At 38.1% G+C, this 15294-nt stretch overlaps 12 protein-coding genes across 12 annotated transcripts; 10 read left to right on the top strand and 2 right to left on the bottom strand.

Moving 5' to 3' along the window:
• Nucleotides 1-476: 476 nt before the first annotated feature.
• NESG_00917 (30S ribosomal protein S13p/S18e) lies at nt 477-941 on the top strand (the record flags this gene model as incomplete). Its single annotated transcript, XM_053048556.1, has 1 exon — nt 477-941. One exon carries the CDS (start codon nt 477-479, stop codon nt 939-941), a length of 465 nt encoding a protein of 154 aa, XP_052905316.1.
• Nucleotides 942-972: 31 nt separating this feature from the next.
• NESG_00918 (uncharacterized protein) lies at nt 973-1899 on the bottom strand (the record flags this gene model as incomplete). The annotated part of the gene is made up of 1 exon (XM_053048557.1): nt 973-1899. One exon carries the CDS (start codon nt 1897-1899, stop codon nt 973-975), a length of 927 nt encoding a protein of 308 aa, XP_052905317.1.
• Nucleotides 1900-3399: 1500 nt separating this feature from the next.
• On the top strand, nt 3400-4140 carry NESG_00919 (uncharacterized protein; the record flags this gene model as incomplete). Its single annotated transcript, XM_053048558.1, has 1 exon — nt 3400-4140. One exon carries the CDS (start codon nt 3400-3402, stop codon nt 4138-4140), a length of 741 nt encoding a protein of 246 aa, XP_052905318.1.
• A 14-nt stretch (nt 4141-4154) lies between these two features.
• On the top strand, nt 4155-4637 carry NESG_00920 (uncharacterized protein; the record flags this gene model as incomplete). Its single annotated transcript, XM_053048559.1, has 1 exon — nt 4155-4637. The coding sequence occupies one exon, from the start codon at nt 4155-4157 to the stop codon at nt 4635-4637; it is 483 nt and encodes a 160-aa protein (XP_052905319.1).
• Nucleotides 4638-4731: 94 nt separating this feature from the next.
• Nucleotides 4732-5250, top strand: NESG_00921 (50S ribosomal protein L19e; the record flags this gene model as incomplete). Its single annotated transcript, XM_053048560.1, has 1 exon — nt 4732-5250. One exon carries the CDS (start codon nt 4732-4734, stop codon nt 5248-5250), a length of 519 nt encoding a protein of 172 aa, XP_052905320.1.
• Nucleotides 5251-5311: 61 nt separating this feature from the next.
• On the top strand, nt 5312-6052 carry NESG_00922 (uncharacterized protein; the record flags this gene model as incomplete). Its single annotated transcript, XM_053048561.1, has 1 exon — nt 5312-6052. The coding sequence occupies one exon, from the start codon at nt 5312-5314 to the stop codon at nt 6050-6052; it is 741 nt and encodes a 246-aa protein (XP_052905321.1).
• Nucleotides 6053-7089: 1037 nt separating this feature from the next.
• On the top strand, nt 7090-8592 carry NESG_00923 (uncharacterized protein; the record flags this gene model as incomplete). The annotated part of the gene is made up of 1 exon (XM_053048562.1): nt 7090-8592. One exon carries the CDS (start codon nt 7090-7092, stop codon nt 8590-8592), a length of 1503 nt encoding a protein of 500 aa, XP_052905322.1.
• Nucleotides 8593-9042: 450 nt separating this feature from the next.
• On the bottom strand, nt 9043-9966 carry NESG_00924 (protein-tyrosine phosphatase; the record flags this gene model as incomplete). Its single annotated transcript, XM_053048563.1, has 1 exon — nt 9043-9966. One exon carries the CDS (start codon nt 9964-9966, stop codon nt 9043-9045), a length of 924 nt encoding a protein of 307 aa, XP_052905323.1.
• A 122-nt stretch (nt 9967-10088) lies between these two features.
• On the top strand, nt 10089-11051 carry NESG_00925 (uncharacterized protein; the record flags this gene model as incomplete). The annotated part of the gene is made up of 1 exon (XM_053048564.1): nt 10089-11051. One exon carries the CDS (start codon nt 10089-10091, stop codon nt 11049-11051), a length of 963 nt encoding a protein of 320 aa, XP_052905324.1.
• Nucleotides 11052-11700: 649 nt separating this feature from the next.
• Nucleotides 11701-12429, top strand: NESG_00926 (uncharacterized protein; the record flags this gene model as incomplete). The annotated part of the gene is made up of 1 exon (XM_053048565.1): nt 11701-12429. One exon carries the CDS (start codon nt 11701-11703, stop codon nt 12427-12429), a length of 729 nt encoding a protein of 242 aa, XP_052905325.1.
• Nucleotides 12430-12521: 92 nt separating this feature from the next.
• Nucleotides 12522-13055, top strand: NESG_00927 (uncharacterized protein; the record flags this gene model as incomplete). Its single annotated transcript, XM_053048566.1, has 1 exon — nt 12522-13055. One exon carries the CDS (start codon nt 12522-12524, stop codon nt 13053-13055), a length of 534 nt encoding a protein of 177 aa, XP_052905326.1.
• Nucleotides 13056-13680: 625 nt separating this feature from the next.
• On the top strand, nt 13681-14685 carry NESG_00928 (uncharacterized protein; the record flags this gene model as incomplete). Its single annotated transcript, XM_053048567.1, has 1 exon — nt 13681-14685. One exon carries the CDS (start codon nt 13681-13683, stop codon nt 14683-14685), a length of 1005 nt encoding a protein of 334 aa, XP_052905327.1.
• Nucleotides 14686-15294: the final 609 nt, after the last annotated feature.

The raw sequence follows: 15294 nt of genomic DNA on the forward strand, positions 1-15294 counted from the left end.
TCATTGAATATTGCAGTATATTACTACTAGCTTATAGTAGATGCATTAGATTTCACTAGACACTAACTACAACAGAAATTCCCTTTCTCAAAAAGAAATTCGAATACGTTTTATGCAGACTGAAAATATGCAGTATACTATGAAGATTACCAGATGCATGGAATGCTCTAAATTAAGAAGATTATATACACCGTAAGCCAAATATAATAGACAGACAGATAGACATAGTATATTTATACGCTGTATCTTATTGCAGTAATACAAAGTGCACTTGATACGCTGCATATGCACAGTGATTCTTCGGGTTATATCGAATAAATAATTATTTACTTTATGGAACGAAACAAAATAGAAGGATTCCTTGAAGGGAATAGACTAAGAAATGAATTACGTGCAATGAAGTGGAGTAAACACTGTATATGTGTACGTTAAGCTTCTATTACATTTTTATTTATTTAAATTTTTTTACCCCCTTCATGACTTTAAGATTTACAGAGAGCGCACAGATGCAGGACATCATTCGTATGTACAATACGAACATAAATGGTAGATCCACTATCATCAGATCATTAACTGGAATCAGAGGAATTGGTCTAAGAGTGTCCACTTTATTGTGCAAGAAGGCAGGCATTGACACCACCTTAAGAGCAGGACAAGTTGAGCAGGAGAAGTTAGACACAATCTCCAAGATTCTTGAGAACCCACAGTCCTTTGGAGTGCCAGAATGGATGCTTAACAGACAGAAGGACCCCCTTACTGGAGAGTACAAGCAGTTAATAGCCAACCAGGTTGAGGCTGACTACAGGCTGTACCTTGAGAGAGCAAAGAGAGTAAAGCACATAAGAGGACTTAGACTTCTGAAGGGCCTGAAGGTCAACGGACAGAGAACCAAGTCTAACGGTAGAAGAGGAAAGACTGTCGGAGTATCAAAGAAGAAATAAATTATTCGTGCATGAATCTTACAGTTGTTTATTATGAGTTGGGAAGGGAGTCTAGAATGTGCTTTGGCACAATGCCCTCTGGGACTAATTCATATCTATATGGAAGCAGCTCTTTGTACGTGTTTTTTATCGTCACATCTGTTACATTTGTGACTATCTGAATGTTCTTCTGTATTTTCTTCTGCATGGGGAATAAGTATGTGATCAAATATATAATGGCAGCTGCAATGGAGTCAGGGGACTTTCCGGCTATGCATCCTATGGCCTGTGCCCTTTGGCTAATTGTCAAGGCAACCTTCTGTATATCTATGCTTAGTGTTAGATCTGAGCAGAATCTTGCCACAATGTCCTCTGTTGAAACAACAGCAAGCTTATCAATATGTGGGAATATGGCTTTGTAGCACCTTCCTATCTCTTTTTTAGGAACTGCTGTTAGTATACTCACTTCTTTAAACGTACGGACAAAACCAGCCTGTCTGCATGCAATGTATATGCAGGCAGCCCCAATTCCCTCCAAGTTCTTTCCCTTTAGAACCTTCTTATTTTCCACTGTCTTAAATACGTATTTTGCTGCATCTGATATTGTCTTTGAGAGATTTTTCCTCTCACAAAATGCGGTTATTAGATTAAGCCCATTAATAAGTGCACGCTCTGGGCCACGCAAGCTGCTTTTCATTTGGGTCTTAGCAAGACTGTACGATGCAAGCCCAGAACCAGAAGAAATTAATGTGTCTAGCTGCTCTGTGTCCAGGAAGGGATTGTTTGGTCCTCCTACTCGGCTTGGGTTCTCCCCAGAGTCACTAAATGTTCTCCATTCTCCTCGTTCATCTATTATTCTACTCCCTACAACACACCCACATGAACCACATACATTATATCCATTCTTGTAATCTTCTATAATATTCTCCTCTTCCTTGCAGTCTGGGCACTTTTCCCGTTCTATTTTCTTCATTTGCATTCTATTCTGCATTTAAAATATTTTCTGTGTTGTTTGTAATTGTACTTATGTTTATGTCTGCTGCAGATATCTATTAGAATTAATTATTTGAAGATTATAAAGGACTGGTATATATTCATGTATAACGTAATTCATGTATATATTATAGTCTAATTCCTTCATATATTTAAAATGACTTTGTCTCTTGTTTATTTGCAACTGTCTATCTGGCACTTCTTAATTCTTGCATATTCTGCCTCTATAGTGGTTTATTTTCCATCTGTTCTAGTGCTATTTTTAGATGCATTAATATCCTTGGAGAGACTCTTTGTTCTACTAGTTTAGGAGTCATTTTAGTATCTGACTTAGATATATGCATCATAGTGACTTCTTTATTTCTTGCACTCTTTAAGCATACTGTATATTATAAAGTTCTTCATTCAAATATATTCTGGTGTTTTCTAATAAATATACTTACAGACTGAATGCACAGATATAACCCGATATAACCCGAATAGCATATTACTTGAATATCCTGAAGAATTCACTCCTTCCACAGAAGAACTGAGTATTTTCAGCATTAAATCTATTAAAGCACTTTGTAGTAAACAAGAAAAATATCTTGCTTGTAGTGCGTCTATTGCAAGAATATTAGAATGAAATTAGACATAATATAATTCAAGATACAAGTGAATAATACATACTATTCCTGTGGCAGTATGTAATTGGAGGAAATAATTTGGGTTTCAGTTGTAGAAACATATAATCACTATTAACTAACACGCACCAAGGAGATGCACACTAGTGCTATGGATTATGCATGAAAACCAAAGAGAAAGCACCACAAGAAAAAGTGAAAATAACCCGATATAGCCCGAATAGTATGTATACCACTGCCACTTTCTAAGGATTTTTAATGAAAATTACTTTGGACCAGATTCACGGTCTTTTTTCTTTGGACCATGGCTGTGTGAAGGGGTCTTTCATTAATTCAGAAGAGAATGAAATATGACCAGAGTGACTATGCCTAAATAGAGCACTATTCTGGTGCAAGTGCAATATGCTAATCTAAGCCAAAATAGAAACTGGAAAGAGTATTTTTAGAATACTGCCCCAGCACTTATTACTTCTAAATAGTAAGACAGTACTTTTATATATTTGCAAGGTCTTCATGTTATTTCATATTACAGTGCTATTATTCTGCATACTAATTCATTTTAGTCCATGTCGTTAAGAAAATAAACAGTGAATTCTTTTGCCTCTTTTATTTTTAGTCTTTCTAGTAGGGAATAGAGAAATAGTTTGCGTACTTGAGACCAATAGAATATTTAGATAGAAATATTCTACGAATAATATAATTCCAGAAGAACTAACAGTTGAAACTCATAGATAAAATATTCCCACCCAGTAAAATGCTACAATGTATTGGGTAGATCAGTTTATTACATGATCTGTTTCAATGTACTGAGATAGTGAAACAATTTATCCTGTATATATAGAGGGACTAACTGCAATTATATTATGCGTATTTACATTCTAGGATTATTTCTACTCTTACTCCAGAATGCTGATGCATTGCCAAGTGAGACAAATATAGGATTCTATATTATTCCAAGAAATAATGTAAAACACGGCCTTCCATATGTAATGAATATTTCTTCTAGTGGTGAATGGTTCTTTGCCGAGTTCGGTAACCGAGAGGATCAGATCTTTATTCTAAAGAAACCAAGCGCAAGAAAGCTATGCTTGAAGTACAAAGAAGACGTGTGCCTTGATACAAATGCAGATATTGATCGGAAAAAAGTCACTCTGTTCCGATGGAAGGTATGCCAGAAGTCACTTGAACATAATAAGATAAATATCCTACGAACAGTTTACGAGAACATTTTCACAATTAATATTAAAAGGTGCAATATATACTGCCTATACAGCCATTCCAAAGAGGCAGCCCCAGGAGACGATCCTTCTCCAACAATAAAAATGTGTGATAACTCAAATATTAACACTCACTACTATATGGTTGAAGAGGAAGGTGGCTTAGATACGTACTACAGGATGTCTGGACATAATTACGTTACGCAAGCCCCAGGTGCTGGCAGTATTATTTCTCCCAACTACAATAGACGCATATCTGGATCAATAGAAGAAGGTATAACCCGAAGATCTACTCCATTCTCTTTCTCTCCTAGTTATACCCGAATCACTTCTTCTGTAATGCCTAACATCATGAGCAGAACAAATGGATATATGTATTCAATGTAAACATACAAATAAATATGAGAAAAGAAGGAGTTCTAGCAAAGGTATTTTTGAGTATTATTGGGATTTGGGTTGTGCTAACAGGGTATAAACTAGCGCGAAGAAAGTATCTGCAAAGCACTCAACTCAAAGCCCGCAGAACCGGAGAGTGGGATAGCTTCTATAACATGCCTAAAACCAAAGAAGAGAGAAAAACTGAGCTTGGACGAGGCACATGGGCCCTAATACACACAATTGCTGCAAAATATCCACCGTACCCAACCAGAGAGCACCAGGCCAATGTACTTAAGTTTATCGATCTGCTGACAAAGATCTTTCCCTGCGAGGACTGCAGAGGACACTTTAAGAACCTAGTTGAGACATTTCCTCCAAAGGTCTCTGGGCGCGCAGAGTTTGGGGGCTGGGCCTGCCAGGCACACAACATCGTGAATAAAAGACTCGGCAAACAGGAGTTTGACTGCACCCGGCTAGATGACCGGTGGGACTGTGGATGCAAATAAACTTACTTTTCGCTCTAAGCCTTTTTATGCAACTGTGTGTTCGTTAAGTCGTTTTTGCAAAGTTATATTTAAATAATTTTTATCCCCAGCTAATATGGCAGAGAAGAAAGAGAAAGCAAAAAATCTTGGTCTAGTAAAAGTAAGAGCATTAGCCGCTGAAGTTATTGGCTGCGGAAGAAACAAGGTGTGGATGGACCCCACTGAGTCAATAAAGCTCTCAGAGGGTAAGACCAAAGAGCAGGTTTCCCAGATGGTAGAGGATGGTTTAATTGTCAGAAGGCCAGACATCGGTCAGTCCAGAGGAAGAGTCAGACAGTTCAGATTAGAAAGATCCAAGGGAAGACACAGAGGTCTAGGAAGAAGAAGAGGTACAAAGAATGCCAGATTCCCACAGAGAAAGATCTGGATGCTTAGAATAAGAGCACTTAGAAAGGATCTTAAGGAGTTAAGAGCAGAGGGAAGAATCGACAGGACAATGTACAGATCAATCTACCTAAAAGCAAAGGGAGGATACTTCAAGAACAGAAGAATGCTTAAGGAGTACATCGTCAACGAGGAGCTCAGAAAGAAGAAGGAAGAGATAGTTATGGCACAAATGAATATTTCTAAATAAATTATGAGTCTTTCACCATGCTTAGCATATAACTGATTTTTTTTGCAGAATAAAATATTGAATGAAAATAAGCGGAACCAAAGCGCAGCACACACAAGAGGAAGCAGATGATGACTTTGGGGATTTTAATAAGATGCTAGGGCAGGAACTTGATGGAAGCCCCTCAGACAGCGAGAATGAGGAAGAGAACGAGGAGTGCAGTGCGTCTGAGGAAAGCCGCCCAGACTGCAGCAGTGAAGGCGCTGACATAGAAGAAGAACTTTTGAAGCTGGATGAAATGAACAAGCAGCAAGAGGAGAAACAAAGTGTGCCTGTTCAGGTTGAAGACATGACAAGCACGTACAGACTGCTTGCTACAATGCACAAGGAAGGCGCAGCTGGTGTGCTTGACCCAAGTGAGTACGAGTTTTTAAAGATATTTAGTGACCCGAATGCAGAGCAAATCCTGCAAGACCAGGCAAGTGATCTGATCAGGCAGGTGGAAGCCCTGTTTAAAACACCCGTGTACAAGAAACTTAATAAACAGAAACTTCTGCGGCAGAGGATAAACCACAGCATATCAGAAAAAACAAAGCAGTACTTGAACAAATATGATGACATGCCCTTCATAGTGAGCATAACCAAGGACTTCTGCTACAAAACAGGAACAAAGCTCTTTAGGAAGAAAACAGGCGGAAAGCACATCCCAAAAATAAACAGAAAGACGTATGATAAGATGGTCGGGTTCTGTGTGCCTGTAGGAGAGTATAAGTGGTCAGAAGAAAAGAACGAAGAGTTCATTAATTGTGTGCTTAGAAGGTAAAGCAGAAATTACTTTTCGGGTTATATCGTATGCCATTCTTAGTACAAGATAAATTGGCTAGAGTGATTGGAACAGAAGATGCTTGTTCTGTATTTAGGCATGCTTAGCATGGCCTTTGTAGATAGAGTCTTTTGAACAAGTATAAACAAAAAAGTACTATAGGCCCAATGATCTGACCAAGTTTGAACAGAGACTATTATGGCCTGGTATTAGAGTATATAGTGATGTGGGTTTAAGCACACTCCATACAATGGAGAATAGATGAAATTGATTTCTTTGCTCTTAATTTGAAGGCTGTGCTAAGTAGAGGCTTAAGAAAGACTTTTGCATAGGCAGCACAATTGAAGAGTACTAATAAACCAAATAGAAATTGCCTTATAGTGAACTACTTTCTGTGCCTATATAATTTGCAGCTATTTCCAGATTCTTCTTTTGTAAATCTGTTTTCTTTCTATGGAGTAGCAAACATAAACTCTGCAGATATAAAATAAGTTATGAAGAGTTTGAGATTTTCCTATCGAAATAAAATAGAATAAATATAGACAAAGGCATTCCAAATACATCTGTTCTTTTGATTCCCCGAGAATAAACTAAGGTAAACCTAAAGTTCTCAAGGGAATTTTACTACAATTATACACTTTATAGCTAGTATTATAGTGCTATATTAACCTCTTATAATAATATAAACCAAACAAAAAGAACATATCATGATACTTTACTAATCTAGTGCGATTAATTAAGTATTAAGATGGAAGATAATAAAGTAAACTCTTAAATCTAAATGTATTGCCATACTGTCTTACTATTTATATTTCTGCATTGATTCTGCACTTAGGATGTTCAAATAGCATTGCATATTTAAAATATTTACGGAAACCACTAGAGATGCAAGAAAGAGTATGAAGCTCACCATAAACAGAATAGAAAAGGAAAGCACAAAGTACAGTATTACAAAGCAATGCATTATTCTGCCAGATTATGCATGGTTGATAGAGTAAAAATTTTACTATTGGTGCATATAAAGCAAAGTATAGAGCATGGGAATAAAGCACTTATGGAAATTACTAAATGGACGAACAGTAGAGCTAAGGGAGCTTAATGGATTAAGCCTATGCGTTGATGCAAATTTAGCGCTATTTTCTTGCCTGGGAACTAGCAATATTGTGTTTATAACAGAGTATACGCTTAAAGTCATCTACAGACTAATATCACTTGGAATAGACCCGGTATTTGTGTTTGACGGAAGAAAGCCTTTGTTCAAAAAAAGGCCTAGAAAAGAAATATTGGGCACAGATGGAAATGGGAAAGATGTTTGCACGGAAATAGAGCAGATGCCTGAGGAGACAGCAGATATGTCTAGCACATATATTAATGAAAACTCTGAAGCAGCCGATACTTTAGAAAGAGAAGAAGACTTTAGGCAGAACATGAGTGACGGAGAGTTCTCAATGTACCAGGTTCAAAAGGTATTTGATCGGTATAAATACATAAGATCACTTACAAAAATAAAAAGAATGCATGGAGACAGTGAGATACTTTTCAAGCTAAAATCGCACTCACTGCCTGCCGTGCAAGCTAGAGAAGACCCGGATACAGATGAGCCCTTTAAAGAGTTAAATGCATGCATGGAAAGAATGAAGGAGATACTTTACAGCCAGCAAGATGGAGCTGAAGAAAAAGTAGAAAGAAAAATGTCGTATAGTAGAGACATAGAGAGAGAAAAAAAAGAGAAAGGACAGGTGCACAGAATAGAGGTGTCTACAGAGGAAACTGAGTATCAAAGAGAAATGAAAATGTACGAACTACCAAAAGAGGACATCTTTCTGAATACACATGCAATTGATAAAGAGACTCTTCCTTTAGCATACAGAGTGATTGTGGACATTCTTGACGCCTTCTCAATAAAATATGCAATAGCACCAAGCGAGTCAGATAATGTGTATAAGAGTATAGAAAGGGCTATAGACATGGATGGGGTAGTCACAGAAGACAGCGATATTCTGATATTCAGCAAAAAGCCTGTCTTCAGGCACGTCTTCAAAAGAAAGATTCTTCCAAAGGTATTTGCAGAAGAAGGCGTGCTTGAGTATACACAGACAGAGCTGCACATATTGGCATGGCTACTTGGAAATGACTATGTGCCAGGTATTCCAGGAATAGGACCATCCAGGGCTAGAATAATTATTGGAAAGTATAGAGAGGCAGTCAGCCCACAAAATGCAGAAGAGGACGCAATAAATATAGACCAGCTCTGTGAAATAGTCAGGTCAACAGTAAACAGAGACGTAACTCTGGAGATTCCAAATCTTCTGCAAGTTCAAAAGGTATATGCTGATAGAGAGTTTAAAGTGCACATTGCGAACTTGGCACCAAAGCCGCTTGACAAGCGAAAAATTGTAGAGTTTTTGGCAAAGAGAACCTCCTGGGAAAGCACAGAGAAAGAAGGATATTTTAAAATGATAAACGAATACCAGAAAAACAGAGAGAATAAACTAGAAGAGATGAAAGAAAGCAAGAATTTGCAAGAAACCGGTTGGTGAAGGTTACTCTGGATTAAATATGTATAATAGACTAGAAGAGTCTGTAAGATTCATTTTCTTGTATACGTGTATAGCTGTATTTCTATTATTTTTATAGGAATAGTATATAGAGCTTTTTTCTTAATTTAAAATTAAAACGTACTATTCACTAAAATTAAAATATAATCTGAAAGCTTTCTCTTCTGAATAGATTGCAAATTATGCAATAAAAGCACATGTGGGTTTAGAGACAAATATAAATATACAAAGCTGCAAGGCGTAAGAAAGCTTTATCAAAATGCAGAGATAAGACTTTGTAGATGTAAACGTCTATTTATTACTGATTTCAGAGCACTGTGTATAGTGTCTTCTGCAGCTATAATTTCTTGAACAGATGCTTTTAGCTTTACTCTGATAGATGCACTACTTCTTTAATTTCCTTCTGCATTTAGACTATTCTAATAGCATAGTCTAGTTAGGTGTAGAGAAAGGTGTATTATGGACTGCTTCCCGAATGAATATTTTATACAGGAAGAAAAGTTGGTCTTTGTTCTCAACCATCCATGTCCTTCTGCTTCGTAGGTACAAGAACAGCTCGACAAAAGAGGCCATTAGGCTTTCTTTGTCTTGAAGGACAGTTCCATTGAGAAGGGCTCTTTTAAGCATGCTGTAAAAAATGAAAGTGCCTGTTCTTCCCACGCCTGCTAGACAGTGGACTATAACTGGACTCTCTGAGATATGCACAAGCTTCCAGATGCCAAGGAGAATGTCCAGAACTTTAATAATGTTTGTGGTTGGGGGCGTCTTATCCACCCAGCACATACACTTTATTCTAAATAGTTCCTCAGAAGGATCCTTCAGTGCTTCATGTCTTTCTATTATAAAGCTACTACTCTCCTCCTTAATTATTCTGTAGATGTCTTCGTACTCTGCAGAAATACTGCTAGTGTTTGCACCTTTTTCGTGTGCATACTCCATGAATTCTTCTGGTGTAAAGACGCTCTTGCGCTTGTGAGAGAGAGACAGAAAGTCACTCTCCCATGGTGGATGGTCACCAATAAGTGAGATAACCAAGCCACACTTTGACTTCACCAGAAGATCACTAGCAGTAGAAATGGTTGCAGATGTAGGATACTCCATGGCAATAAAATCATTTCCATCTGGGTTTTCTATGAGTGAGGCATTCAGCTCGCCATCTATTGCATACGCATCCTTCAGCAAATTGTAGTTGTAAGAGTGTACGTCACTAAATCTGAACGAGCGGTTTCGTTCGGATGTAAATGGCACTTTTGTTTTTATAGCAGTAGAAATGAATGCGAAATGATCCTTTGCCAGTAGCTCTAATAGCTTTGTTTTCCGTGTTCTCTGTGTCTTGCTAAGCAGCCACTTAGCCATTCTTAAAAAAAGTATTTAGGAATAAATCACATACTATAAGCATAGCAGATCATTTGCAGAGTATACATAATAGAGATAGGCAGACTTGTTTAATATAAATAAACAGAAGTGTTTGTTGTTACATGAAGATTGAAGGGAAAATAGTGAATGAAGTTGTGCTGAAAGAAGAAATAGGGATTGGAAATATTTCCTCGCAGATGCTAAAGAAGATTCTGCAGCGAGGAGTTGAGTTTAACCTGTTTGTGGCAGCTGAAAGAGGAATAGGAGCAAAAACCCTTATTTCTTCGATTTACAATATATCCACATGGCCATCCAAGGTGTGTGCACACACTCCAGATCTTGCAGAGTACTTAGTTCCCTTGCAGCTTAACAAGATTACCTTAAAACTGACAATTTTCATATACCGCGGAAAGGACCCGGAATTTGTAAAAACATTCCTTGGGGAGAGAAACTCAATGTACAACAAAAATAATATAGGACTGAGAAGGGAGCGAAAGGAAGATCCAAGGATACATGCATCACTCTTTCTTATTTCTCCATTTTCATTTAAACAGGAAGATATAGAGGTTTTGCATGTTTTGTCTGAGCTCACAAATACATTCCCAATAATTCCGAAGAGAGACATATTTACATCGAATGAGCTGGAAGCATACAAAGAAAGGATTCTTGCACAAATAAGGCAGAACCAGATCAAAGCATCACATCTAATGCCAGATGGCCTCCAAGTGTTGTCAGTTGTAGCTAGTACATCCTTTGTGAACGTGGGAGGGGAGCTTGTTCGGGGAAGAGAGTACAGCTGGGGAATAATTAATGCAGATTGTTCTTCGGTCTCAGATTTAAATCTTCTTACACAGATTTTGCTGACTGTTAATCTGATAGATCTGAAGAACAGCACTGTTTTCTTCTACCAGCAGTGGAAGCAGGCACAGCCAGAGCCAGATTCATTCGATATAGAGGAGTCTGACAGGGACCTCATAAAGGAAATTGAGTGCATAATTTCAGGAAACCTCAAAGAAAAGATTTCTTTGCTGGAAAAGCAGGAAAGAGAGATAGACTATAAAGTTAAGTCATTAGATTCCAAGTAAGCCTATAACTAGTATGCGCTGATTCTGCCAATAGTGCATGCCAGGAAACACTTGCGTACACATAAAAAATCACACTGTGGTTCACTCTAAAGAATGCATATAGAGTGGTTGGTAGGAATAGAAATCAATTTGCACAAAGATTCTAGTTGATGTAATCTATGCGGGCAGTAATATGACCTGCAATGGAAACCATACTGTTAAACCTACTTATCCACCTAGACTCTTGATATCCCTGCTGTTGTGCTTTTTAGACTGCAGCTTGCTATCTATTTTATGAAAAAATAGCACAGAGTTAAAAATAAATTTAGGCTATATCTAATGATAGTTTGTAGTGCAGCAGGCATGAAATTTTCATCAACCAAGAGTATATGGGTACTCAGATATAACCTGAATAAATCTCCAAAATATGCATTACAGATAGTTCATTTAAATATACCTAGTGTATACGCAGTCTCTCTGTATATATGCATATTTTCAAAATGTTTTCTTATATTTTCTGGAGTCTAATGCAGCTGTATGCTTGAAATAAATAGAAGAATATATTTGGAGAAATATCTGGGGTAAAGAATCAGCATATAATATAGACTTAGATACGCAATATAAGAAGGTTTTATCTCTATAAAAAGAAAACTGATATCAAAAACATAAGATGTTATCAAGAATATACGAAAGAATCAGCAGCAAAAAGAGCTTTTTAAAGAAAAACAAAAACTCGCTTAAAAGACTAAGAAGAAAAGAGCGCCGAAAGCAGAGGAAGTACAGGAAGATAGAATATATGAAGGTATGGAGGATGAATAATAGCTTTCAGATCTCTGCCAAAGATGCACCATGTAATAGAGTATTTAACAGGTTCTACAACCAATTCATTATATACTGGCCAGACGCATTGCATAACCAATATTATGATGCACTTGAGAAAGAAGTCTTATCGCATGTAATACCGACAAAAAATGGATATGTCGACTGCGCCTTGCTGCAGACCCCATTTAACATGCCGTCTCCAGTGGATTACTATGCCTCCTATGGGTCGCACAGGCTGATAGAGGAGGAAGATGCAGAGTCTGAGTATGGTGAGAAGGAAGAGAATTCAGACGAGTGGAGACAAAGTACACCTATGATAATTGATAGCCAAGAGATGCTTGGTCAGTTACGAAGTGATTATATGTACTCAGACCTGTCTCTGGAGACAATAAGTGAGCAGAAATCTGAGATGAGCCTCATGAGTGAATTAATGACTGCGCTTAGCTCTAGTGAAGAAAAGGGAGGAACACTTGAAAATGAACCCATGGAAGAAAGCCCACTGACAGATACTCTGAAAGAAATAGAGGCAGGCAAGGAAAAGGCTACTGTGTGCAACATATTATCACTGCTGTCTTAAGCCACAGTAATGTAGCAATAAATCCAAACCATTCACTTTGGTGTTGCACTCTGAAAAATTATTTGTACATAGCAGTTATACTCTTTTTTATTATGGCAGACCCACTGGAAGGCCTGCTTGCAGCATATAGAGAGCTTGAGGTGGCAAAGAGCAACTATGAAAGGGGAATGATCAAGGAAAAGATACGAGGCCTGGAAGCTGCTTTAAAGGAGAATCCTATAGGCCCAGTTCAGAAGGAGCAGAGGGTAAGCAAGGTTATTGCAATAGAAGACACGCAGAGAACAATAGATAGCGTATTTCTGCTAAAAGACACAAGCGAAAGAGAGTTAAAAGTAGAAGAAGAATACGATACAGCGCGCATAGAGAATATAACCAGATGCAATATTCATATTAGAACTGCACACTCAGCGCACATAAGCCATGCCAAAGACTCAGTGCTCTACATTACAGCCCAGCAGATACGTGTATACTCGTGCTCTAATCTTACGATATACGCATACACAGCAACTGGTGTATTCATTGAAGACTCAGTTGAAATTCGTGTATGCGAGTATACTCCAGACACACGCCCATCATATGAGAATCGTCCTATAGTGTATAGCTTCAATGCAGAAAGCACAATTTAATGGAAAAGTAAAAGAGTAAGAAAGAGGAGGATTTGGTGCAGGTATCTTGGATTCTGCTTTGTGCATGCAGTGAAAGCATAAGCACATAGAAGAACTGCATGGATGTGCTAAATAAAGGAGTTATAATAAAAGATGAAAACAGAAAGATTGATATTAGGATGAAATAAGATGGAAAGTATACTCACTCCATGCATTGTAATGGAGAAGTGAGCATGCTTTATAAAGAGCCTGACTTTAGTAATATGAAGAGTAAAGGATTTAAAGGAAAATTGCACAATTACTATTCATACAACCCAGAAAATCATTCTCATATTAAAGAGAAAGGCCTAGATAGATGGAGATGTGCATGCAATAAGAGTAATTAATTACATGGTTAAATTGAATTGTTCCTATATTTGGGAAAATAGCCAGAATGGACCTGGTCTTATTTTAATATTACACATGCATTATATTATAAAATGAATTATATTCGAATAGCCAGGTCGAAATGATCGAAAATAATAGAAAGTGAAAAAAAGACGGAGAGAGCAAGTCTATTAACATAAATATTACCTGAAAGGGATAGGATCTAGACGTATCCAAAAAGATCCAGAAATTTTAAATACGATTGAAACTTATCAACACAATGAAGATTCAAAGAACAATCAGAAAGACATTCGTAGTTGCAGTTCACATTGCAGTAGCAAAGTGTGCCATGTATGGTGACTTTGACTACTTCAATGGAGATGGATACAACAACGCATGCGGAGGATACGCAAGACCTCAGCAAACTCTTGATGACGCATACTACTATGGCGACTATGAAAGAGTAGGAGCAGACGCAGCACAGCTAGGAATGGGCGGATGTAATGCAGGAGGATGTGGAATTAGCCAGGACACTCCAGCAATTGGATTTGGAGCTTACCCAGCTGAAGAGACATTCCCAATGCACCAAAACACATATGTAAACAACTCTTTCCCAGAGCAGGCAATACATAACCAGATGGGATACCAGCCAGAGAGATACGACATGTCCACTGCGTACTTCAACAATGTAGAGAATGTCAACTCAGGATACGAAGGATCCTTCTCACAGAACTTTGCACCGGTTGCCCCAGTTGCACAGAGCTTTGCTCCAGTTGCACAGACAGGCCATGCCGCCACATGCATCCACAGTGCAGGTGTTAATGCAGGTGTTAGTGCAGAGGAGACTGAGCCCATCACAATCCTTCTTAACGGAAGTGTGCCAGTAAACATGCAGCCAACAACCATCACTCTTGGCGACCAGACATACCCACTTTCAAACCCACCAGCAATCTCTGCCTCAGTCTCTCAGCTAGGACTTGGTGCAGCCAGCATCCAGGACCTTGACCTTACCTCGGCAACAATTGTTCCACTGCCAAGCCTGTCCAAGGAGGAGGCAGAAGCAGCCGCAGCAGCAACAGCAGCTGGAATAACAGTTGCTCAGCTAAAGAAGGACCAGAAAGACCAGGATGCTCCATGCAAGACCAAGAAGTCTGGAAAGAAGAGCAAGAAGTCTGGAAAGAAAGGAGCCGCAAGTGCAGCAGCCCTTAAGAAGAAGAACGGTGTAGCTGGTGTATCTACAGTTGTAGCCATCGCAGTTCTTCCAATCATTGCATTGCTCATGTAGACAAACTTTTCTATATCTTGAATAAAGATAATTACATACTACTTTCTCTTTTATCTATTATTTTGTCTGCATCTGCTGCATGATTATGCATAATAGTCAGTATGTTACGAAATTTCCATGCTTCATCTTCTCTAATATTCTGGCTCTCTGGTCTCCTTTGTGCTCACTCTGAATCCATGCACTGCAACTAAGTATTTCATCTAGTATAGACTATAATGTAAAGCTAAGCAGTAAGGGATCTATTTAGTGCATCTTCAAAAGATCACTGTGTCCTTAAGGAATAGACTAAATAGCACAGATTATTGCTTAGGAGTCTTCTTTATTCCATTTCAGTACCTTCTACTTCTTGTACTTAGCACTGCACTAAAATAATTTATTCTTCTTACGCAAGAACTGCTTAATTCTAGCCGTACTTCAGCTTATGGAAATATGCATATCCGTGTAAATTAGGCTATATTAATTCTAGGCATTCAAGGTATAGTATACATACATGACAAAGTATGCAGTACAGGCACTAAATTAATATGGCAGTCGGGTAGATTTGTGTTTCTAGGCCATCCTGCAGGGCTGTACAGATAGAAACTGCACTAATAACTATCTATTTATTAA

This window comes from Nematocida ausubeli, assembly GCF_000738915.1.
Source record: "Nematocida ausubeli strain ERTm6 chromosome Unknown supercont2.2, whole genome shotgun sequence".
In the NCBI taxonomy this organism is placed as follows: Eukaryota; Fungi; Microsporidia; genus Nematocida; species Nematocida ausubeli.